This window comes from Oryctolagus cuniculus, chromosome 21, assembly GCF_051225735.1.
Source record: "Oryctolagus cuniculus isolate XC-2025 breed Fujian yellow rabbit chromosome 21, ASM5122573v1, whole genome shotgun sequence".
Taxonomy (NCBI): Eukaryota; Metazoa; Chordata; class Mammalia; order Lagomorpha; family Leporidae; genus Oryctolagus; species Oryctolagus cuniculus.
In genome coordinates this window covers 5,052,011-5,075,602 of record NC_142887.1, presented here as the reverse complement: position 1 = coordinate 5,075,602, position 23,592 = coordinate 5,052,011, and the positions used below count along the sequence as shown (strand labels likewise).

Genomic DNA, 23,592 nt, shown 5'->3' with positions numbered 1-23,592 from the left:
CGCCCATCCTGCAGGAACCTGGGTTCACCATGCCGCCCCCGAGTCTCAGTTTCCTGTGTGTGACGTGGGCCTGGGGAGCCCCCCGCCCCATCCCCCAGGGGCGTCATGAGCAGGTGTGGCTGGGGCTGTCCCTTCTACTGCAGCAGTGGGCCGGGCCCCTCCCCCACTGCCCCTGCCCCTGAAGCATCAGACAGGGCAGTGCAGTGAGGGCCAGGGCTCCCTCACCCCTTCCTGAGTCCTGGGGGTGCCCACGCGTGGCGCCTCCGTGGCACTGTCTTCCTGAGGAAGGCTTGTGGCATTCACTATACTTCCTGCCGTGGGCCTCTTCAGAGTGGCTGTCGTGTGTACAAAAGCAATAAAACCAGCCAGCTTCTTGCTGAAGGCAGGAGCCACATTGTCTTAGTGACGGCTGAGCGAGCACGAGAGGGAGGGACAGAGATGGCGAGATCCCCTCTGTGGGTTCACTCCCCAAATGCCTGCAACCCTAGGGCCCGGCCGGGCGCCAGCGCAGAGGGCCAGGAACCCAATTTCCTGAGCCATTCCTGCTGCCTCAACTTGGACCCCACCCCCAGCCCAGAGTATTTTGTTTCAGAAGGATAACGGCCCACAAGTGAGACACAGCCAGAACCCGCCCGCCGTGCCACCACTGGGGACCGCAGCTGACCAGAACCTCCGCTGGGCCCCCTCGGGGTGGTCAGCCAGGCCTCCCAGGTGGTGGTTGCCGGGCTCCAGGCTCTCTGCTGCCACTTCCTGCTGGGCAAAGCTGTCCCAGAGCAGCCCAGGCTCCGGGGGCGCCTGCATGTCCATCGCTCTCCCCCACCCTCCGCCTCTCCTTCAGAACCATCACCCCAGGCCGCCGCCTCGCTGCGGTGAGGGTGTCGGTGTCCTGCTTCCGGCCCGTCCAGCTGTCTGTGCAGCTCAGGAATCGGGAAGTCCCTCATGGTGGCTGAGGCACCACTTCCCCGCCAGGCCCAGGCAGGCTGCCCAGTTCCTCCCCATGGGCCTTCGAGATGGTGGAGCCAAGCCACTGCCCTGGGCAGCACTGGATGTTGGCCATGGACACCAGGAGGGGCCGTGCCAGGTGCCTCCCCAGCCCTGGGAGCCTCTTGCCCCTCCAGCTGCAGGACAGAGGGCGCCTTGGCCAAGGCTCCGCCCACTGGGCCTGCCCCTGTCCCAGGAACTGCCCCCCACCCCGGGCTGCTGTGCCCTCTGACCCCTGCAGACTGGTCAGTGGGTTACGGGGGAGGTGGGGCATCGCCTGCGGAGCTGCAGCCCTGTGGGAGTCCTTCAGCCTGGCCCACGTGACTGCTGTCGTTGCCAGGCGGCCAGTCCCCCGGCCCATGAGCAGCCCAGAGCAGCTGGGGGCCAAGAGACCTCCACCCACGCCCTCCCACCTGTGCACTTGGGGGCTCAGGACCTCATGCACCCGGGTGAGCCACCTGGCCCCGCGCCCCAGGGCCCTGGTGGGGAAGACCCCAGGGTGTCTGCATGAGCTGCACGAGGGGCCACCCAGGCCGGTCCTGGGGCAAGGCATTAGCCCCGCCCCTGGTGAAGCCCCTGGTCATAAATGATGTGCAGGCCTCCGCCAGCACAGCTGTGGTGGGCGAGCCTCCCCTCTGACACAGGCCCTAGTCATTCTGTGCCAGCCGGCTGCGTGCTCAAGGAGGCTAGGAGAAAAGGAGCGTGGGCGGGCTGCCCGGGTGCAGGGACCCAGGTTTTCAGAGGGTTGGAGAAAGCTCACAGAGCCCAGGCCTTGCACAGTGTCCAAGAGAGGGAGCTCGGGCCAGCGGGCACCCACCTCGCTGTGCCCATGTGACCTGTGCACACTTCACCACGGTCACCTGGCGAGGCAGGCACGGCTGGGACTCATCGGGGTGCAGGACAGCCTGGGGAACAGGGGTCCCCCCACCTCACCAGTCACAGTGAGCGTAGGGGACAAAACCCACCCTGTAGCTGGAGACACGGAACTAAAAGCAAGCATCTGCGCCGTCGGTGACGTGCCTCTGAGACGGGGCGCACCGCCCCGGGCAGGCAGAGGAGTCGGCATCCGAGCAAGTGCAAAGTAGCCTCGCAGTTTTCAGAGCAGGGTTAGGTCAGAGTGTGTGTGGAACAGGTCTGCTCCGACCCCAGAGCTTCCCAGAATGTGAGGCACCGGGCCACACGCCCTTGCAGGACAGCCCCCGCGCTGAGTGCCCCAGTCCTGGTGACCACAGGGACAGCGTGAAGACAGTATCTGGCTTGGGCCCTGCACGTGCCTTGAGGAGACCAGCCTGGCACAAGCACTATCGGGCAGGGCAGGGCTCTCGCGTGTGGCGTGGTGTGAGGGCCCCATGCTGACAGCCAAGGACGGGACAGGAGCCACCCCGGCCACCTTTGGGGGCCCCTCAGATGAGCTTGTGTGTGGCTGGAAGGAGCCCCAAACCGTTTTCCTGTTGATGAGTTGAGAGTTGAGGCAAGTGGGGAGGGGCGGCTGTTCTCCGGGCTGGTTTCCCTGTCGTCCCAGGCCCCACGGCACACAGGTCCCCTCAGATACCGCCCCCAAGGCCAGTCCAGGGGTGCTCCAGGAGGCCTAGGGCCAGCAGGGAGAAACGCCAGCACCACGTCCCCATGGACTCACTGCCCACCGTGCCTCGGGCAGGAAGGGCCGATGTAGGTGGGAGGCCCCGGAGGGCAGGGCCAGGCCACTGGGGAAGCACAGGGCGCCCACGGCCAGGCCTGCCCAGGAGGCCGAGTAACCTCAGTGCTTGCTGAATGGGCACTTAGTCCCTCACTGTGCTTCCTTTCTTTGTTAAGACTTCTTTCTTTTGAAAGTCAGAGTTGGGGAGACAGAGAAAGGGCTGCTGGTTCTCTCCACAATGGCCTCAACGGCCAGGGCTGGGCCATGCCAAAGCCAGGAGCAAAGAGCTTCATCTGGGTCTCCCACAGGGGTCGCCGAGGCCCAAGCGCTCGGGTCATCTTCCCCAACTTCTCCCAGGCCATTAAGTAGGGAGCTGGGCCAGAAGCAAGGCAGCCTAAATGGGAACCGGCACCCATAGGGGACAAGCGGCTTTACCCACTGCGCCACACACGGGCCCGGTGCTTTAAAGTGTTCGGGACCCTCCGTTGTCTGCAAATCTCATCAGGTGTGGATTTGATTTCACTCCTGGGGCCGCAGAGCCTGTATTCAAGGCTCAGGCCCCACCCCCTCCAGCTGTGCCCTGGGTGGGCTGCCACACACTGTAGGGTGGGGCCCCTATGCCAGGCCAGGCAGACGAGTCCTCCAGGCCATCGGGCGTCAAGGCTAGACAGGAGGAAGGTGAGAGGTCGGCCGACGCTCCCAGCATACCAGCTCCTGCCAGCGGCCCTCGTGGCTGCCCGCAGCTCCTACCATGTCTGGCCCTGCCTGGCCACCTGCACCCTCGGTCCCAGTCCTGCCACTGCAGCCCTGCTGTAGGTCCACTCTGCTTCCTCCCCTGCCCCTCTCCGGCCTCCTGTGTCCCCTGGAGCCAGAGTCTCTGTCCACTGCGTGGAGGCAGGAGGCAGCTGTGGTCTCCCCGACCCCTTGCCCTGGGATCCCGAGAAGCCACGTGGTATGGGCGGGGGGCATCTGTTTAGCCCTAGGAGCCACCTTCCTCCAGTTCCCGGGAAACCACACTGCCCGGGCCTCGGTGCTGGTCCCTGTCGGTCATCTTTGCTTCAGGACTGCTTCTGGCATTTGTAGAGCTGTCCCTGGGCTCACAGTGGCAGCACCAGAACCAGGCTCAGGCCTCCCCAGGGACGCCACCACAACACAGGCCACCTGGGTGGGGTCCCTCACAGTGGGTAGGAGGGCTCCCCTCCTTGCCCCACCCTCACCAGTTCTGCAGGCCCAGAGTGCTGCCTGCACTGGGTAGAGCTCAGGCCCCCAGTTCCAAGGCCTGGACTCATCTCTGAGCCCCATCGGGCCAGCCATGTGGCCATGGTCAATCCTTTTACCCTCAGAGCCTCTATTTTCTCTTCTGTGAAATGGGCCAGTGCCACTTCCTAGCCTTGGCCTGCTCCTCACCTGTCACGGTCAGAGCCAGGACTCACACAGGCCCTGGCACTCCCATGCTCCTCAGGTCCCCCTCCCTTGGCATCCCAGGGTAAGGGGAGGCTGGGGAGGAAGGTCCAGGGCCTCGTGGTGTGGAGTGAACGTCCGTGGGCACTGATCCCCTGCCTCACTGTACCCATTCTGCCCCGGGGCAGGGGGACACAGCCTGGCTGAGCCGCGTGGCAGGGTGCACACCGGCTGGCACGTGCCCCGCACCGCCCTGTGTCCGGCCTGCACAGCAACCCTGGAGACGGCTGCTGTCCTGTCTCACAGAGGCGTGAACGCGTGGAGACGCTGCGGGACTCACCCAGGGTGGCCCAGCCGAGGTGGCCCCCAGGCCGCTGCCCAGTCCCATCCCCATCCCCACGGAGACCCCTCAGGCAGCTCCTTCCCCGCTGCTGTGAAGGTGGCCTTGTCCAGCCTTGGTCCAGCAGACGCCAGCCATGCCCGGGCCTGGCTCATGTTCCTGCTGTGTGCTTGGTTCTGAGATCTGCGCTCACCTTGGGTGCAGTAAACCCAACGCCGCGGGGACTCTGGACAACGTTCTAGATCTTCGTGAGCTGCCATCTTCCCCCACGGTGGGCGCTGGCAGAGCTCAGAGGCCAGGCAGGAACCTGACAGCCCTGCAGGCCTCTCCCAAGGCAGCCCGGTCAACTCCCCCGCCCTAGGCTGCAACCCCTGCTCTCAGCCCAGCCAGGCGAGCTCAGTGTGTGGTCAGCCTCCTCCCCCACACCCACATGCTGTTCCTCAGAGCCTGGCAGTCCTGCCTGGATCTCCTCACCAGCCCCCGAGTCCAGTGTGCAGAGCAGGGACAGCGCCATGTGGACGGCACTTCTGGGCCAGGGTCCCTCCAGGGCAAGCCTGCGGTGCAGGTCACTCGTGCCTGAGCAGCAGAGGCGCTGTCCGGCTGCGGCAAGTGGCAGGTAGAGTGGGCAGTCGCAGCCGGTGTTCAGGGTCAGCCCCTGTGCGTCCTGCAGGGCTGTGCCCTTGGCCATGGCTCAATGGACGTGAGCACGACGTACCCACAGCTGCTTCTTTCCCTCAGCTCTTCCAGAGAGCTGCTGCGGTTCCCAGGCCGTGACGCAAACTCCTCCCTCGCGGCTGTGCCACCTGACCGCAGCCACAGGCTGGCCTGGGCCTGGCGTCCCCGGCTGCCCCTCGTACTTGCCTGAGGAGTGAGGGAGCTGGGGCCTCCTGGAGGAGGGAGGAGCCGCTGTGTTCCGGGGTCCCGTGACCTCTGTCCAGAGAGCTCACCACATAGGTGGGCCCCAAGGGAGTCCAGGCTGGCTTGGGGTTGGGGCTTCTTGTGTTGGAGGTGGGGCTGACTGGTGAAGCCGCCTGGGTTCGGGTCCTGGCGCTGGGGGGCCTCTTTGCCCACTCAGGGCCTGGTTTGAGGTCTGGCCAGCATAGCCCTGTCCTGGGCCCCTTCCTTCTTCCACTGCCACCCCTCCTGTGGCTCGCCTTTCCCATAATCATGTGTCCTGTGCCCGGGCAGGTGGCGCTGGAGGTATGAAGGCCCCACTCACCTCTCTCTCTCTCTCTTTCTGCCTGCAGTGTGACAGCGAGAGTGGTGTGGACGACAAGGTAAGGCCCAACCCTCCCCTCCTGCGTTTTTTTTTTTTTTTAAGATTTATTTATTAGAAAGGCAGAGAGAGAGAGAAAGGTCTTCCATTTGCTAGTTCACTCCCCAAATGGCCACAACAGCTGGAGCTGTGCCAATCAGGAGCCAGGATCTTCCTCTAGGTCTCCCACGTGGGTGCAGGGGCCCAAGGACCTGGGCCATCTTCTACTGCTTTCCCAGGCCATAGCAGAGAGCTGGACCAGAAGAGGAGCAGCCGGGACTCGAACTGGCGACCATATGGGATGCCGGCACTGCAGGCGGCGGCTTTACCCACTCGCCAGAGTGCTGGCCCCTACTCCTGCCTTTTGATCGAGGCAGGCTGGTGGGTGCTGGTGGGGGTTCTCCCAGCTGGGGGTGTCACCTTGGAGGATGACAGCTTTGCTCTGTGGGCCACCCAGGCTCTCTGACTGCAGGGTGAACACTCAACACGGGGTGCCTTGTGCCAGGGCCACTGTGCCTTCTGGCCGCACCCAGCCTCGCTCCTGGCCAGCCAACTGCTGGGGGCCGTTAGCCCTGAGCGCTGCCCCAGCAAAGCTGCCGTTGGGAGCCCCTGGGGACTGTGGCCCCTGAGCTGCGTGGCCTCCCTCACCTTTAAGGCACGGCTGAGTCCCCCGGCCCCCAGACTCGCTCAGTTCAGGCACTGGGCACAGGAGCAGGTTCCTCCTGGAGCCACCACAGCGGCCACCTCTGGGGCTGCAGTCCTGCAGCAGCGGCAAGGCCAGGGCCACCGCTGGGCCTGGGGCTCAGGGGCCTTTGTCGCTAGCCGACTGCTGACCCTCTGTGAGTGGAGCCGGGGTCGGCAGTGTCTTTCAAGTGCCGGCTGTGTGCCAAGCAGGGTGTGGCCATCAGCCCAGCACCATCCAGGCAGTCTGCCTTGTCCCCAGCCCTGAGGGGAGGAACCGTCACCACCTGATACTGTGGCCCACACTTTGCTGCCTCTGGGTGAGCAAACAGGCGGGGACGGGCTGGGCTGGCTGTGGCCACACGTGGCCCCCGCTCTGGGGCATGGCAGCAGCTGCGATGAGGCGGCAGAGGCAGCCCTGCCCTGTGTGCCTGGCTGCGCGGCGAGCGAGTGCAGCGGCAGAGTGGACAGGATCTGTCCACCGCTGCGGGCTCTTGTCCGGGGGACACGGGCACTGGGGTGGGAGTGGAGCTGGGGCTCGGGGGGCCTGGGAGCTCAGCCTTTCCTCGTACCTGGGCGGGCTGCTCAGCAGTCCCTGCACGGCCACCTGCGCTCCGGGTGGGTCACGGGGAGGCTGGCAGGGTTGGCGACCGGGGCTTGGGCACCAGGAAGGCTAGGGGCCTCGCCCACCCTCAGGGACCACTGTGAGTTCTGCCAGACATCAGGACACACTGTGGGCATCTGTCCTCACACGGTGGACGGGGCCTCCTCTCCCCACGGAGCCTCCTGCACCCCCCTCTCCCTGCCACGGAGCCTCCTGCATCCCCCACTCCCCACCATGGAGCCTCCTGCACCCCTTCCCCTCCCCCTCACAAAGACTCTTGTATGCCCCCTCCCTCACACGGAGCCTCCTGCATCCCCCTCCCCCTCATGAAGACTTGTATGCCCCCTCCCTCATACAGGGCCTTCTGCACCCCCCTCTCCCCCCCACGGGGCCTCCTGCACCCAACTCTCCCCACAGAGCCTTCTGCACCCCTTTCCCTCCCCCTCATGAAGACTCTTGTATGCCCCCTCCCTCACATGGAGCCTCCTGCACCCCCACTCCCCCCCACGGAGCCTCCTGTACCCCCACTCCCCCCCAGAGCCTCCTGCACCCCCACTCCCCCCAGAGCCTCCTGCACCCTCACTCCCCCCCAGAGCCTCCTGCATCCCCCACTCCCCCCACGGAGCCTCCTGCACCCCCACTCCCCCCAGAGCCTCCTGCATCCCCCACTCCCCCCACGGAGCCTCCTGCACCCCCACTCCCCCCCACGGAGCCTCCTGCACCCCCACTCCCCCCAGAGCCTCCTGCACCCTCACTCCCCCCCAGAGCCTCCTGCATCCCCCACTCCCCCCACAGAGCCTCCTGCATCCCCCACTCCCCCCACGGAGCCTCCTGCACCCCCACTCCCCCCACGGAGCCTCCTGCACCCCCACTCCCCCCCACGGAGCCTCCTGCACCCCCACTCCCCCCACGGAGCCTCCTGCACCCCCACTCCCCCCCACGGAGCCTCCTGCACCCCCACTCCCCCCACGGAGCCTCCTGCACCCCCATTCCCCCCACGGAGCCTCCTGTACCCAACTCTCCCCACAGAGCCTTCTGCACTCCTTCCCCTCCCCCTCATGAGGACTCTTGTATGCTCCCTCCCTCACATGGAGCCTCCTGCACCCCCACTCCCCCCCATGGAGCCTCCTGCATCCCCCTCTTCCCCCCACGGAGCCTCCTGCGCCCTCCCCCCATGGAGCCTCCTGCACCCCCCACGGCACCTCCTGCACCCCCTTCTCATGGTGCCTGCTAAGTACCCCTGGCACAGCCCTGGTGGGGACACGGTGAGTGCCAGTGGCCATGTGGCTCCCTGGGCAGTCTGGGACTGGTGTCTTCACCACTTTCTTACTGAAAAAATAGGGTGTGAAAACGTGCCAGCTGCCCGTCCCACCTCCCAGGTCGCGGCCAAGGCCAAGCCCCACGGCCTCCAGGGACGCCCACCAGGAAGGGAACACCCCCAGCACTGGGTGGGATCCTTCAGTGGGGAGGGGACGGCTTTTCTGCCAGGGGTCTTTGGATGTCTGTGCCATCATCAGAGGCTGCGCAGAACTAGCAACTCAAAACTTAGCCTGCGCTGGGTATACTGAGTTTGGAGTCCTGCTCATGGTTGCCTTGGTTTTGAGAGCCTGACAGGATGGGCCCCATCCCACCCAGACCCTGCAGCAAGCCCCCTCTCTGCCTGTTTCTTGTTGGAGGGGGCAGGTGAGGGCGAGGGCAGAGCAGGTGTCTGACGTGGGGCTCACAGGCCACCTCGGGGTGCTGGCTGGTGCCCTGCACACGTCAGAAGCACCAGTGCAGACAGACACAGGCAGACGGGTGGACTCTGCTCAGCAAGGGGCCGAGCGCAGGCAGGCCCGGGAGGGGGCTGCTCAGATGCTCCCCCAGGGACAGCAAGGCCCCACGGCCGGGCAGATGCGCGTCAGGTGCAGTCAGGACCTGGCTGAGGCAGGGAGGCAGATCATGGTGGGGTCCGTGTCGCACAGCCGCCACAACAAGCCACTGCTCACAGAGGCCGGGCAGCCACTGGCCACGGGACTCCCTGGCTGGAACCAAGGTGCCCAGGGCGGGGCCCATCTCCTGCCCTTCCCAGCTGAGTGGCTGCCATGCGTCTTGGCTAATGCCACCTCCATGATGATTACTCTGTGAGGAGTCACTGCCCTAAGGTGACCCAGGGTCACCCTTGTCTCCGGCTCCCTAACCAATCCCACCTGCAGGCCCTTCTGCGCCCACGGAGCGTGTCCATGGCTCCCAGGATGGGCATTGTCGTCTTCCAGTCACAGGTGGGGCTGATGCCAGGGTGGACAGTGCTTTCTGAGATGAGGCCTAGGGCAAGTGGTGAGGAGGCCAGGGGCTTTAGGTTGCAAGCGGCCAAGATCTAGCCCGGAGCAGCCTCTGCAGGGAGGGGGTGGGCTCAGGTGCCCTCAGGGCCCCACCTCGGTCTCCCCGGGACAGCTCCTGCACGACACCTGCTCCAGCCAGCCTCCTTCCTGCACTGATCTAGGCCTAGGTCCGTGTGGCCAGGCAACAAGCCCCCGGCCCCACTGAGGGCGACTCTGACGGCCAGGGCTCCTGCGGTCTGAACATGTGACGTGGGGACGGGCTCCCCACCCTGAACTCACGTTCTCCCGTCGGCATGGAGGCTGTCACGCCACGTGTACGTGTGTAGGAGGTCCTGGCATGTGCCTCTGCTCCAGGACAGGCCCACAGAGTCCTGTCCACACAGCCTGTGCCCGCGCAGGCCCTCACTCTTCTCTAGGCCCACGGGCGTCCCTGTCACGTGGCCACACCTCCAGTCCAGCCCCTGTGCCTGCTTGCTGACAGCTTGTTCGCAGGTGGCAGCCCTGAGCTAGTGGCCTTTGCCTCTTCCACTGTGAGAGCCCGGCACCCGGCACTGCACTGGGCAGCGTGTGCTCCCAGCACACCTGTCCCACGGAGCAGTGACGTCCTGGGACCGTGCGTGTTCTCGCTATCGGCGCCCTGCCAGCTGCTTCCCCTTCCAAACTAAAGCAAGAGCAGGCCCGACCCAGGCTCCCAAGGCCTCGTTTTACTACCAGACCAGGTGTGGGCAGGTGGGGCTCAGGGCTGTGTCCTGGCCGCCGCATGTCACCAAGGACAGCCTCTTCCAGGACGAGCTGCCTGAGGTGGCCTCGGGGTTGACATTGAAAATGGAAGTTCCATCTGTCGGAGGATGGTCAGTCGCTGCTCCAGGGCAGGTGCTGGAGGCCCTGAGTCAGGTTTCCCTGCTCCCCCCTGCTGAGCCCTGAGGCCAGCCCACAGCACCCACTTGATGCCTGCACCCCCAGCTGTCTTTCTCCCCTCCCCCATCTGTCCCCGGGGCTGCACCATGAGGACCCCAAGAGAAACAGAAGTGCCTGCAGCACAGGGCCCCCAGCCAGCTGACCCGGCCGGGCCAGACAGCCCCTGGGCACCAGCCTTGGAGGTCCAGCTGTTGCAGCCAGGGCACCTCCTGGAGGAGGCCCCTCGGCTGGCCTCGAATTCCAGCTCTGAGTCCGTGGCTGTGCCACAAGACGGGCCCAGGGCCGGGGCACCTGCTCACCAGGCAGAGGCAGCAGGACTTGGGGAGGCGCGGGTTTTCTGGCAAGGGGGATGCCTGTCGGATGAGTTGGAAATAATTCAAGCAGCAGGGAAAGGCTTCACACCCCACGTGGTGCGCAATGAATTCTACTGCATTGGAGGCCCAGCCCACGTGGCTGCCATCTGCACACCACGGGCCCGTGCACATGAACCGGGCGCTCTCTGGGGACCTGGGCCAGGTCTTCCAAGCCCGGAAATGGTCACCTGGTCCCACTTGCTGAGCTCGGGCAGCACAGCTGCCTCCCTGGCTGGGCCCGTGCGCCCTCCCACCCCTCGCCACCGGCCGCGGCAGCAACCTCGTTTCGCGGATTCCGTTCCCCTCTGTGACGGGGCAGCCGTCGTTCCTCACTTGTTGCTCGGAGGCCCGGAGGGAGGAGCCGGGGCTCCGGTGCCCGGGGCGCACGGAGATGGCGCGGACACTGGCCCCGTGCGCACCATCCGCGCCTCGGGGCTGGATTAGTCGGGCCTGCCCGCGCCCCGCCCCCGCGCGCCGCCCTCCGTGCGCCCGCCTGGCCCCGCACCGCGCCGACGGCGCCCGGCCCCGCGCGCCCAGAGCCGCCCGCGCGCGCCCCGGCCTGGCCTCGGGCTGAGCGGGGCGCGCCGGGGAGAGCTTGCCTTCACCGGCCCGGTCCGCTGCCCGCGTCCACGCCGCGCGGCCCGGGTTGGGGCCAGAACACGGGGCCATCGTCTGCGGGGCGCGCCGAACCCGAGAGCCTGCCAGGTCGGTGCGCGCTGGGGGCTCGGGAGACGGAACGGGACTTTGCGGGGCAGAGCGGGACGCGGCCGCCCGGTGGCGCGCTGACGGAGAAGGTGTGCCGCCCGGGAGGGTCCCGGGTGCTGGGGGCCGGGCATCTGAGGGGCGCGTCGCGTGCCTTTGTCTGCGCCCCGGCGCGGACCGCCCCGGGCTCCCGGTGCCGCGCTCACCTGCCTGGAGCTGAGTCCTTTGTCTGGGGCGCCGCGCGTCTGCGCCGAGCTGCCCTGTGGGTCCGGTCCTCGCAGACAAAGCGCTCCTGACCTGCGCCCGAGGCCGGGGTCAGCGCTCCCCGCCGGGCAGGCCCCTCCACCGAGCCCCAGAGCCCCGTGGGGATCTCCCAGCCGTGCGTGGCCTGGAGCGACCTCCACACCAGCTCAGCCGAGACTGCAGGCACTGTGCAAGGAAAGTTGGCGCAGGTTTAGTGGCTGCTCGGGCCAGCCGGCCAGTCCCGACAGCACCAGTGGAGAACGGAACCAGCCTAGGGGCGCGACATCGCCTGTGCCTCCTCCAGAAAGGAGCTGGAACTTGGGCCACCGCCGAGAGGTCTGGGGACCTGGAGTCTGATGGCCCCCATGGGTAGTAGGGCAGCTCCTGGCCAGGTGTTTAGGCCCGCAGATGCAGAGCCCGGGACACTGCCCCAGGTCAGCCTCCCTGGCCAGACTTCCTGCAACACCAACCTGGGGCTGTGTGCATGGCTGCTGGGAGCCAGCTCTGATGACCCCGCCTTCTGGGCTCTGCTGGCCTCTGTGCCCCTGGAAAGGGTGGGCTTCAACACCGCAGCAGGGACCAGGGGGCCCTGGCCAGGATGGGGGCTGGGCTCTTCCAGGCTCTTGCGCAGTTAGGGCTGTGCCCACCCAGAGGGGCGGTGATGGGAGGCACTGTGCGGTCACTGTTGCTGTGAGGGGAATGCACTCATGGGCTTTCCTCTTCACCAGGGATTGGCAGCTGGCGCCATGAAGCCTGGGGGTCTGCAGGCAGCCCTAGCTGATGAGGAGGGGGTAGGGTCACTCCTGGCGAGGGCACCCGCTCGATGGCCTCATCTCTGCTGTCCACACAGGCAAGCCTGGCCACAGCACAGGTGCAAGATGGCCTGAGGGACACCCAGGGAGCCCCCACCCCCACCCCTGTGCCCTGGCTGCACCTGCTGCTCCTCACACACCCCGGCATGACCCGTCTGCTCACCGACATGGGGCTCTTGGTCAGTTCCAAGCCTCACTTGTAGCAGACCTGGGGATGGTCACTTATGTGGGGGCTCCAGCAGGGGCAGGAGGGGGTGGGGGCTAGGGTGTCCACAGAAGGCCACGCCCCCACACTCAGGACCCTCTTAGGACCACCCAGGCAGGGAGGGAGTTGCAGTGAGGGGGGAGGGTTCTCCTGGGAAAGGAGTCTGCTGAGCTGGGGGGTAGGGGTCTGCTGGCACCTGAGTGACTCAGGGGGACCCCAGGCCTCGCCAGCCCTATCTGTGGGGACTCCTGTCAGGGTGAGAGCGTGCAGGCGGCTGGAGTCCTGGGGCCGGAGTCCTGTCTGTCGTCCCCACCCCTGCTGCCCCTCAGCCAGCCACCCCTCACCCCACAGGGAGCTCCATGGGGCCAGCACCAGGACTCCACTTCCCTAAACCCACATAGCCTGTGGCATGAGGAGAAGCCGGGCTGCTGGGACCCTGGAGGGGGGCGGGTGTGGGCGAGTGTGAGGTCGTCCCCGCCCGGCTGGCAGGGTCTGTGTGCTGGGGGCCCTCACTTTGAGAGTGCCCGCGGCCGTCCGGGGCAGGACACAGAGCTGTCCCTGCGCGCCCTCGGCACCCCTGTGGCCAGCTCCAGGCAGGGCTGGGCGGGTCTCCCTGCTGCCCTAGCCACCTCCTCACTCCCACGGGGTGCGTGGCGGGTTGCAGTCAGATCCGGGGGCTTTGCCCTCCCAGCCTCACTTGCCCGAGGAGCTTTGAGACTGGGAAGGAAGTGGGGATCCCACCACCCCTTCCCCCAGCTGCGACACCCCAGCCTGCTCAGGGTCCACATTCCTGTCCCCATCGACTGGTTTCCCGTGTGATAACGTGCACCTGCCGCTAGACACAGAGGACTTGTGCCCCCTGCTTTGCTCACGGTGCCCGTGGGGCTGTGGAGCTGCCCCTTTGTGCTGGCTTCTCGTGCTCGGGGCCGGCTCTCCTGCGTTGTCCGTAGCTCGTCTTGTCCACTGCAGAGGCGCCTGCTTTATGGCTGTGCACTCCTTGCTGATCTGTGGCGCTGCTGGTGGACACTGGGGAGTCTTCGCCCAGCTTTGCCCCAGCAACAAAGCAGAGGGAATCCAGCGTCGCCCACGCGTCAGAGCAGTAGCGGCAGTGAGGGCAACAGAACTCAGACGCTGCCAGCAGAGGGGCAGCCAGGCCCCGCCCCCAGCCGCGGCGCCACAGTGAGGGCCTGGGGGCCGATGCAGCTCAGAAGAGGGGCCTGGGAAACTGGGCTCCCTGACCCGACCCCATCCTGTGCGTGTGACCCAGCAGAGTGCTGGGGAGAGCGCTCCATCTAGTGGCTCAGATGCCGGCCTCCCTGGCTCTGCTTCTGACCCGGCTTCCTGCCAGTGTGCACCGTGGGCGGCAGCAGGTGCTTGGGTCCCTGCCACCCATGTGGGAGACCTGGATGGAGTCCCAGGTCCGGCCCAGCCCTGGCTGTTGTGAGCATTTAGGCCAAAGCAGTAGATGGCAGTTATTTTGAAAAATTCAGGAAGTCAGCTGGACAGAATAGACACGGACAGCCATCTGTTTTCCTCACTGCTGAGGGTCCTCGGGGGGCTCGCAGGCGTCAGCTGTCCCCCGCCACACACACGCTGCCAGCACGAGCGGGCCGGGGCCTCACCATGTGACCAGCTCCCACAGGCCCCCACAGCCCGTGAGGGAGCCGCCCATCAGCAGCCAGAAAACGCGACTTCGTGGGTCCTTACCAAGTCCTCCCACACACGGGACCACCAGTGGACACACAGGGATGGCGCCGGTCAGCAGCCCTGTGGCCGAGGTCCCCCATGCGGGGGACGGTGCCAGCGGCTGTGGGGAGCAGAGCACCCGGCTCCTTGTGGTTCTGCCGCCCTTGGGCGTGGGACACGTCCAGGGCCTCCATCCTCCCCTCCAGCTGAACCGGCAGGTCCTGGGGGGATTTGCAGGTTCCTGACCCCCCCCAGCCCCCACATGCCCTGCTGGGGGCGTGGCACCCTCCATCCCCTGCCCACTGGCCTGAACACCTGTGCTCATCTGCCGGGCACCCAGCACTGACAGTGTCTACCCTAGGTGTGGGCGGCGTGTTCTGCCAGACCTGGCAGGGTCCCCACCATGCATGAAGCTGCCCGCAGCCCACGCCTAGGGGCTGGGTGGGGGTTGGGGGTGGAAGGCTGAGGCTGCCCCAGACCCGGCCCCTGAGCCTCTTCTCCCTCCTCAGGCCTCCGTGGGCTCTGAGAAGCTCTTCGCCCCAGCAACCAAGAGAGGTGAGCACGGCCCCAGGGCAGACCCCGTGGAGGGGGCGCAGCGCACCTGCGCAGGCTCCCAGGGAGCCATCCCTTTGCCCCCACGGGTTCCAGAAGGAGAAGCGGGCCCTGTGCAGGAGCCACAGCTGGGGCGGAGGTGGAGATGGGCAGGTGTCGGGCGGGGGGAGGAGGGGCAGGGCCTCACTCGAGGGCTCAGTGACCTCTCTGTGCCTGGTCCCCCAGGGGAGGGTGCTGGGCTGGCCCTGGAGGTTCTTGGTCCTTGGGTGCTTTTGAGCCCACCCTGGGTGGCAGGAGGGGCTGGGTGGGCAGGGCTGGGCGCAGGTCACGATGCAGAGTGGGGGTGGGCCAACAGGAAGACGCCTGGCCACACAGCCTGCTCCACAGGTCCCGGGCGTGGCGAGAAGTTGGAGGCCGAGGCCCCCACGGTGTCAGGCCTTGAGCGCAGCCGTGAGCTCCGTACCGAGTCCTTCCCGCCGGCACCCAGCCCCGTGCCCACCTCTGCACCGCTGGGCCCCCCCCTGGTGAAGAAGGAAGCCCCCACCGCACCCCTCCACACCCCGCAGCCGCCAGCCGCGCCCCCTCAGCCCCACAGCCTGCTCCCAGCACACGTGCCTCCGTCCCTGGGCGCCTTTGCGGGCCCTGGCCAGGCTGCTCCCAGCAGCCTGCACAGCCTCAGGTGTGGGGGCCGCGGGGCCCGGGGGCCCGGCCTTGGCAGGGGGCTGGGCCATGGCGGGGCGCGGGGCCCCGGGCAGCCCTGAGCCCCGTGTCCCTGCAGCAGGAGCAGCAGTGCGGGCGGTGCCCCCCTGGGCCTGGCAAAGCACGCGTCGCTGTCGCCCCTCGGGCCGGGCCCCCACCTCTCTACCTCACACCTGGCGCTCCGGCCCCAGGCACAGCACCAGCACCACGCGGCCATGTTCGCCGCACCCCCGACGCTGCCCCCGCCCCCGGCACTGCCCGCCAGCAGCCTGGTCATCCCAGGACACCCTGCCGGTAGGTGTGGGGCTGGGATGGGTCCCCTGGGGAGGGGCACGGCAGGCCCAAGCCCCCCGCCTGCCCAGCCTGTCCTCTCTGGCTCGCGCTTGGCCAGTCATCAAGACTGTCCTCTCTCTCCCTCCCTCTCTCTCTTCCCCAGACGCCAGCCTGGTGGTCTCGCTCCGCCCGCCAGCCGTGTACTGCCAGCCGCACGCGGGGATTCTGATTGGTACTTGGTCGCAGGCTCCTCTCTTCCCCCCACCCTGGGGCCCGCGCCTAGTGAGCAGCCACCACGGCCTGGCCTGCCGAGCCCGGGAGTGCCAGGTGACTATCCGCCTCAGCCCGCCGGGAGCCCGCGGCCGACGCGCCTCTCTGTCTCTCTCTCTTTTTCTCTCGTAGATCACGAGCTGCTCAGGCAAGAGCTGAACACGCGGTTTCTGGTGCAGAGCGCCGAGCGGCCTGGCCTCTCCCTGGGTCCGGGAGCTCTGCTGCGGGCGGAGTTCCACCAGCACCAGCACACGCACCAGCACACGCACACGCACCAGCACACGCACCAACACACATTCGCCCCCTTCCCCGCAGGGCTGCCCCCGACGCCACCTGCCGCACCCCCGCCGGTGCGTAGGCCCTGGTGCTGGCGGGGCGGGGCGGGCGGGCACACGCAGACACACACACACACACACATGCAGGCCCGCTCCCGCCCCGGAGGAGGAAGTGGGGCCGGCGGCCTCTGCCTCTGTGTGGTCTGAGTCCCGCCAGGAGGCCGCTGGCCTGGCCTGGCCATGTGCCCAGTGTCCATGGCCTGGCAGAGTGCCCTCCCCGCTGAGCCCTGAACACCGAACCCTGCAGCAGAACTGGAGGTCTGGAGGCCCAGGCTGGGCTGAGGGGCTGCGGGGACGGGGCCTGCACCTGCCTCGGGCCCGAGGCCCCCAGGCCTTGTGTCACAGCCGGCTGCTCCCCACAGCATTGCTAGGACACACCCCAGATCCACCCTGTCCCCCAGCCTCGCACCTAGACCTGCCAGTGGCCGAGTCCCCACTTCCACAGGGGGACTCCGAATGGGCAGGTGTTGCCCTGGCCTGTGAGCCTGCGTTCCATGGGCTGTCCAAGGCCAGGGTTCTGCTGGCTGCAGGCTGCCTGCCTGGTCACTGCCAGGGCTGGCCGGAGTGGCTGGGCACTGGGGCCTGTGAGGGCAGCCGGCAGTGGGAGGAGGCCTCACCCCCCACTCTTTCCTTCCAGTTTGACAAGTACGTGTCCAAGCTGGACAGCTCCTACTTCCAACATTCCAGTGTGAGTGTGAGCCCCGGGCACCACCACACCCAGCCAGAGGCCCTGTCTGTGTGGCTCTGGTGCCGAGGGAGGGGCGGGCGGGGCGCGCAGGCCTGGGGGGGGGGGGCTGGGGCCACCACCATGAGCCCCTTTCCCTTGCAGCTCCTCCCGCCCTTCTCACCCGCTGTCCCAGGGCTGCCTGCCCTGCTCCCACAGTCCGGCCCCTTTGGGTCTCTGCAGGGAGCTTTTCAACCCAAGGTACCAGCTGCTGGGATGGGCACAGCAGGTGGGGGCATGGCGTGGTGGCGTTGGTGATGGGGAGGGTCCAAGGTACCTGGGGGCTCTGGGCGGGAAGCGTCCACACAGGAGGGAGCTTGCATTGACTTCAGGACACAAGCGCCTGGCCCCTGGCAGGAAGCAGCCCCCAACCCAGGGGCATCTGCACTGCAGGGGCCCAGGCAGCCAGGGGAGGGACGCCTGCAGCCCTTGCCCCCTCTCCTGCCTCCTGCCCCGTGGGAGGGGCACATGTCCTCCCTGTCCTGGGCTGTCCCCGGCTCCCACAGCCCCGATCTCATACCCAGGCCCCCGGGCTGTCCAGGGTGGGCGGGCAGGCTCCCCAGCCTCAATGCTCCCAGAGATGGGGTGAGTGTGGCTCATTGTGGGTACAGAGCGTCCCCAAACCTGGACACTGAGGCCTGGCTTAGGGGCGGGCCACAGCCCACAGGGACAGGGCCACCCCCAGCCTCTGCTGCCGGGGCGCCTGTTCCCACAGCACACACACTGCTCCTCTCCTGGCCCATGCGCTCTCTCCCACAGACTTCAGACCCGACAGAGGTAACAGGCCGGACCAGTGCTGTCCACGCCCTCCTGCAGAAAGCCCCCGGGGTAGGTGTCCACCCTGCCCCACCCAGCCCCCGTGGGCCAGTGGGCGGGGACTCACTGCCTCTCCTGTGACCACAGGTGTCGGACCCGTACCGGACGGCCGTCAGGGTGAGCACCTGTGCGTGTCCGCAGAGGCGCCTGTGGCATCTCTGGAGGGGCCTGGGGCGGGGGGCCCTGGGGCTGCCCTGAGACAACAGGAATCTAGGAAGGGGGTGCTGGGCCCCCACTGAGCACATCCGACCTGTCGCAGAAGCCAGGAAAGTGGTGTGCGGTCCACGTGCAGATGGCCTGGCAGATCTACCACCACCAGCAGAAGACGAAGGTGAGGCCTGGCCCAGGGCCTGTTCCCTGGTGCGCCCCTGGGGAGTGACCGTCCAGTGCGGGTCTCCTGAGAGCTGGCTCTGCCTCGGCTGAGGTCAGACCCCGTGGCCAGGGCCCCCCAGCATGACTGACTGCCCAAGGCTCCCTGCAGCCAGGACCCACTGCAGGGGGTGAGCGCCGCCAGGCCACACGGCCTTGAGGCAGGTGCAGCCAGGAGGGGGCGCCTGGTCCCAGCCCCGCAACCCTCAGCTCCGGACCCGCGGTGCCGGCAGCCTTGGCGCCCGCTGAGTGGCGAGCCCTGCACGTACACAATCGGTAACTTTGGTTTTGAAATTGGTCCTGGGCCTGGGAGACTCAGCAGGACAGGGATCTGCGTTTCCAGCTGAACTCCACGGAACCCGAGCAGGAAATCTTTCCAGTGAGAATGGCACGCAACTTGAGGTGTGCTCAAGGTGTCCGAGCTCTGACATGAGAAGTAAAATTCCCTAAGGCTCGTGACCGGCTGTTAGGACACCTGGGCGTGCCGGATCAGATAGCAATCAGATTCTCCCACGCAAGGCGCAGAGAGGCCCCGCCCGCCCTGGCCACACCCTGTCCTCTCTGCAGGTGCAGCTGGACCCGCACAAGCTGGAGGTGGGCTCCAAGCTGGACCTGCTCAGCAGGGCCCCCACCACGGGTGGGTGCCCCGGACTCCACTACGCGCAGGGCCTGGCCCGGCCCCTGTTCTCCAGCACGGGTGAGGCCTGGGGCAGGGTGGACAGGGCCCTCGTAGCTGCCACCCCCACTCCCTGCAGCCCTCGTCTGCTGGCCATTCTCTCCCAGGGGAGCTCCCGCCCTGGAAGCAAGTGTGGCTTTTCCCTGGGGGGCAGGAGAGTGCTCCTGAGACACCCCCTCCCCAGCAGCCTCAGCCCTCACCCTGGTCCAGGACAGCCTGTGTGACCCTGGCCTTGCCCAGCAGTGCTGTGAGGCCCACAGCGAGCCAGGGGCTGCTCAGGGCCACCTGCGCCCCAGGCCACGGGGGACGAAGGTGCTGACCCGAGCCAGGCGCAGGCTCAGAGCCTCCTTGTCCCTACCCCCCTGAGGGGTGAGCAGCCGGGGCCAGCCTCGCTCACACGCAGGCCCGCCCTGGGGTCCCTGTGTGTGTGGGCTCTGGCTGCCTCCCGCCCAGCTCTCCAGTGTGCTGGCCACCTCCTGACACCTCGCTGTGCACAGACGAGCGTAGTCCCTGAGGACAGGCCTGTCTGTCCACCTCTGGCCCTCACTGGGGTGGCAGGAGGGGCCGCTGCCTCCCAGGGTCGACTTCCCAAAGGTGGGGGCTCCTGTAGCCCTACCCACAGTGCTCCTGTGGGCTCCAGGCTGCGCAGTCTCCCCATGGCCTGGGCCTCCTGAGGCAGGACTCCTCTGTCCAGGGTGCAGCCCCGCCGTGCGGCCAGACGCCACCCCTCGGTCCACGGCCTCCCCCGGGGTGCTCACTCCCAGGTCAGCCAGTGCCCGTTTCTCTTTGGTCCTCGGAATATACATCTGCCTGTTAGCTCCCGTGGTAACCGCGGATCTCCCCGGACTTGGGGGGGAGGTGTGCATCGACTTGGGCGGAGCGCGCCCGTCTCCTGTCCTCGTCTGTCCTGAGCCAGGGTTAGCTCCTGTTTCTTGAGGAGCCAGCGGTTCCACCTGGCTTCTTCACTCTGTGCTGATGTCCTGATTGGCGTTTCAAGTCACATTTCCTGGGCAGCAGGTGCCCAGGTCCCGTGTCGGAGCCCGGGCTCCAGTGTAGCCCCGTGTCTGCTCCTGACCCGGCTTCTCCCAGCACCTGGCAGGGCAGCAAATGACAGTTCAGGTACTGGGGCCCCTGCCACTCCCATGGGAGGCCCAGATGGCGCTCCTGGCTCCTGGCTATGGCCTGGTCCACCCTTGGCTGGTGAGGGCATTTGGGGAATAAACCAGAGGATGGAAGATCTCCCTCTCTTTCAGATAAATAAATGAGTCACATGTGGTGGGTAGCTGGTTGGGCAGACGCACAGGCGGATTCCGGGGGCTTCTGTTTCGCACACGGGGTTTGCGCCCAGCAGTCTGGCTCAGTTCTTGTGAGCGAGCAGCAGCCGAGTGGGTTCTCTGCCACACGGGGCCAAGATCCCAATGCGCAGGTGGCGAACGAGCCAAGTGGCGGTGGCAGCCGTTTTCTCTGGGTTTGCACCTGAATCCAGGCAAGGGCTTCCCGGCACCCTCGGGGGTGCCGTGGAGAAGGCTGGCAGGACTCAGCCCCGCTTCTCGGCGGGGGTGTGTGTGTGGCCTTTGCAGGTTGGTTTGGTTTTTTTGCTTTGATCTCCCACTCATTGATCCAGTCCTCAAACGTCCAGCCCAGGCAGAGCTGGCCAGGCTGGAGCCAGGGGCCAGGCGCCTCGCGGGGTTCCCCATGCAGGAGGCAGGGACCCAAGCCCTGGGCGTCTTGGCTGCTTCCCAGGGTGCACATTAGTGGGGCAGCTGGAGCCAGGACGAGCCCGGGCCCCACGTCCTCGCCACAGCAGCCGGCGGCCGCCCGTGTCTCATACCACCTGGCCCGGGGTCTGGGTCTCCTCTGTGGTCCCACGTTAGTGACTTGGCCCTTCTGTCCTGAGTGAGTGGTTCGCGGGGGTCTGGGCCTTGTCTCTAACATCCTGCCCCCTCCCTCCTGGGTCCCCTTGGAGTCCTCATTGCTGCCGGGTCATATGCCGTGGTCTCTGCTCTCTCTGGCTCTGTTGGCAGGGGCATTGCTGACCAGAGGTTCAGAGTGTGCCCCGCCCACCACTGGGGGGGCCTGTAGGGGAGGGGTCCCGAGAGTGACAGGCACCCTCTAGAGTGAGGGCCACACGCCCCCAGTGCCAGCCTGGGTCCTCCCTCAGTGACCCTTCCACTGTTCTCCACATCCAGCCCTGGGGGTCTTGGGTTGGGGAATGGGGCAGACGATGCCTGAGGGCGTCCAGGGAGGGGCCTCCCCATGCGCTCCCTTTCTGTCCGGAGGAGGGCCCAGCCCCTGAGCGCAGCAGCCTGCATCGTTGGCACTCCCTGTGTTGGAAACCCGAGTGATGCAGCTCCAGGAATAGCTGGGTCAAGGCTGCCTCCCAGGGCCCCTCCTCCCCTCAGCACCCAGAACTGGGGGAGGAGACTGTCCTGCCACTTGTTCTGGCTGGACACACCTCTGCAGTGGGCGAAGGTGGGAGTGTGGGGGGTAGAGGGAGTTGGGGCACCCCCACCCCATGAGTAACACTGCAGCAGAGACCCCAAGGGCACTCTGGGCCTCTGTCAGCCTGGCTACCCCCCACCCAGGTGTCACCCACCCTGCCACCACCCCGTTCGGAGCCCATCACGGCAGCTTCCTGCCCCCTGCTCACCTGACAACAGGTGGGTGTCCTCAAGGCAGACCTCAGAGCTGGGGTGCGGGGGAGGGGCGGGAGGTGGGCAGAGTGTACCTGCCAGGCTCCGGGGGCAGCGGCCACCCCCACTGGCCTGGTGGAGCCTGCTGGGAGCTACACTCCCACCACACCTGACACTGCTTGTCCCACAGACCCCTTCAGCAGATCCAGCGCCTTCGGGGGCCTGGGTGGCTTGGGCAGCCACGCCTTCGGGGGCCTGGGCGGCCACACACTGAGTGAGTGAGCCGGGGCTTCGGGCTTGCCTCCGTGGGAGTGCGGGACTGCGTGGCGGGGGGTCAGCCTGGCTCCCTGGATTCTGCCCCCCCCCCCCCCAGCTCCAGGCAGCAGCGTCTTTGCTTCCAAGGACGGCTCCTCGCTGCACAGCCTTCCCAGCGCCCACGAGGCGTGGAACCGGCTGCAGCGGGCGCCGGCCTCCTTCCCCACACCACCCCCCTGGCCCAAGCCCGTGGAGGCCGAGCGCGTCCCAGCCCTGACCAAGCAGCTGGACAAGGGCCAGGAGGAGCGGTGAGTTGGAAAGCGGGGGTCAGGCCCGAGCTCTGCCTTCCAGTGGGTCCTGCGAGGAAGCGCAGGCCCCCGGGGGGAGGGGCTCCCCAGCCAGGGGCGCGCCCGGAAAACTGCCCGGTGCCTGGACGGCCCAGGTCCAGACCTCGACCCAGAGTGGCACCGCCCCCTGCCGCGCCCGGGGCGGGAAGCAACTGCAGGGCGGGTGACCCCGAGGGGCTTCCGGTGGTCGCCCTGGAAGGGAACCTCAGGGGACTGTGATGTCTTCTCGCCCCAGGGACCTCCTGGAGAAGCCGCGCCTGCTCAGCGGAGCCTCTCCTGCGGCCCCCAGCGGCCTCCCCATGGCCAGCCTCCTGCTCCGCCCCGGGATCCCCGGGGAGCGCGAAGCGGAGCCCCGGGTCAAGGAGAGCCGCTCCCCGGCCAGGGAGGACTGTGCCAAGGCGGCGCGCGCGCCCGCGCCCTTGGTGTGCGGCAGGGGCGCGTCCCAGGGCGACGTGAAGGTCAAAGAGGAGCACGGGCAGGACGAGGCGGTCCCCGAGCCCGTGGGGAACGGCCTGCACCCCGCGCCTGGCGCCGCCGAGCGCCCGCGCGCACTGCCCGCGCCCCTGCAGCTGGGCCTGAGCCGCGAGCGCCTGAGCGCGCCGGGCTTCGCGTGGGAGCCGCTGCGCACCGCCTACCGCGGCCTGGAGCTGCCGCGGGCGCCCGGCCCCGCCGCGCTCCCGGAGCCCTCAGAGCGCCCCTACCGCGACCGCGAGCCCCACGACTACAGCCCCGAGCGCCTGCGGGACGCGCGCCGCGAGGAGCCGGAGCGCGCGCGGGCCCCGCACCTGCCGCCCGCGGTTCCCGCCCTGGACGGCGCCGCACCGGGCGCCCTGCACTACCCGCGCCTCGGGCCCGCGGCCGCCGCGCTGCACAGCGGGCTTCTAGCGCGGACGCCGCCGGCCGCGGCCGCGCTGGGCGCGCCGCCCCCGCTGGTGGCCGCGCCCACGCCCCCCGCGCGGAGCCGGACTGCGCCCCTCGGCTTGGGGCCCGGCGAGGCGCGCGACTACTCCCCGGCCCGCAGCGCGCAGGAGGTGGAGGCGCGGTAGTGCGGGCCCCCGGCCCGGAGGCGGTGCGGGCCCTTCGGGTGCCTGCCGCAGACTGGGGCGCCGCTGTGAGATCGGAAGCTCCCGCCGGCCCGCGCGGCCTGCGGAGTCGGGGGTTCGACACAGCGTTTCTGGGGCGGGGGTCGTTCTCAGAGCTTGAGATGAGGCTATCGGGAAAAAACAGAAAACAGTTTGTACCTTTTTCCCCACAGGTGAAAAGCATTTTTAATGGATTTGTATTTTTCTTAATTTTGTGCTCTTTAAGTATTTAAAAGAACCAAAAAAAGAAACTTTTGCTTCTTAATTTTTAGTTGGGATTTGCAGTTTCCCGGGTTTCTTTGTCTTATTTATGGAGGAAAAAAACGGTCATTTTGTCCAATGCACTGTGAGGCCTGCTCAGGCCCGCCCCCACCCTTGGAGCCCGTACAGATCTCTATTAAAATGGTAATTAATAAGAATGGA

The 23,592-nt window shown here is 67.3% G+C and overlaps 1 protein-coding gene across 15 annotated transcripts in view; it reads left to right on the top strand.

The window, feature by feature from the left end:
• The window catches only part of FBRSL1 (fibrosin like 1), a 53,852-nt gene extending 30,260 nt beyond the window's left edge, over window positions 1-23,592 (top strand). For 2 of the 15 annotated variants that reach the window (XM_051836847.3, XM_070065719.2), the window contains exons 5-20: window positions 5,606-5,635; window positions 14,648-14,693; window positions 15,078-15,369; window positions 15,469-15,683; window positions 15,826-15,894; window positions 16,065-16,282; window positions 16,905-16,955; window positions 17,097-17,192; window positions 17,751-17,819; window positions 17,895-17,924; window positions 18,067-18,138; window positions 18,744-18,873; window positions 21,438-21,512; window positions 21,676-21,759; window positions 21,859-22,048; window positions 22,323-23,592. In XM_051836847.3, the coding sequence (XP_051692807.3) occupies window positions 5,606-5,635; window positions 14,648-14,693; window positions 15,078-15,369; window positions 15,469-15,683; window positions 15,826-15,894; window positions 16,065-16,282; window positions 16,905-16,955; window positions 17,097-17,192; window positions 17,751-17,819; window positions 17,895-17,924; window positions 18,067-18,138; window positions 18,744-18,873; window positions 21,438-21,512; window positions 21,676-21,759; window positions 21,859-22,048; window positions 22,323-23,133 (2,478 nt within the window). In that variant the 3' untranslated portion in view covers window positions 23,134-23,592. Of the gene's footprint in view, window positions 1-5,605; window positions 5,636-11,045; window positions 11,196-14,647; window positions 14,694-15,065; window positions 15,370-15,468; window positions 15,684-15,825; window positions 15,990-16,064; window positions 16,427-16,904; window positions 16,956-17,096; window positions 17,193-17,750; window positions 17,820-17,894; window positions 17,935-18,066; window positions 18,139-18,743; window positions 18,874-19,546; window positions 19,916-21,437; window positions 21,513-21,675; window positions 21,760-21,858; window positions 22,049-22,322 lie in introns of those variants that run through there. The other 13 variants (XM_051836844.3, XM_070065716.2, XM_070065720.2 and 10 more) reach the window with 12 other exon arrangements.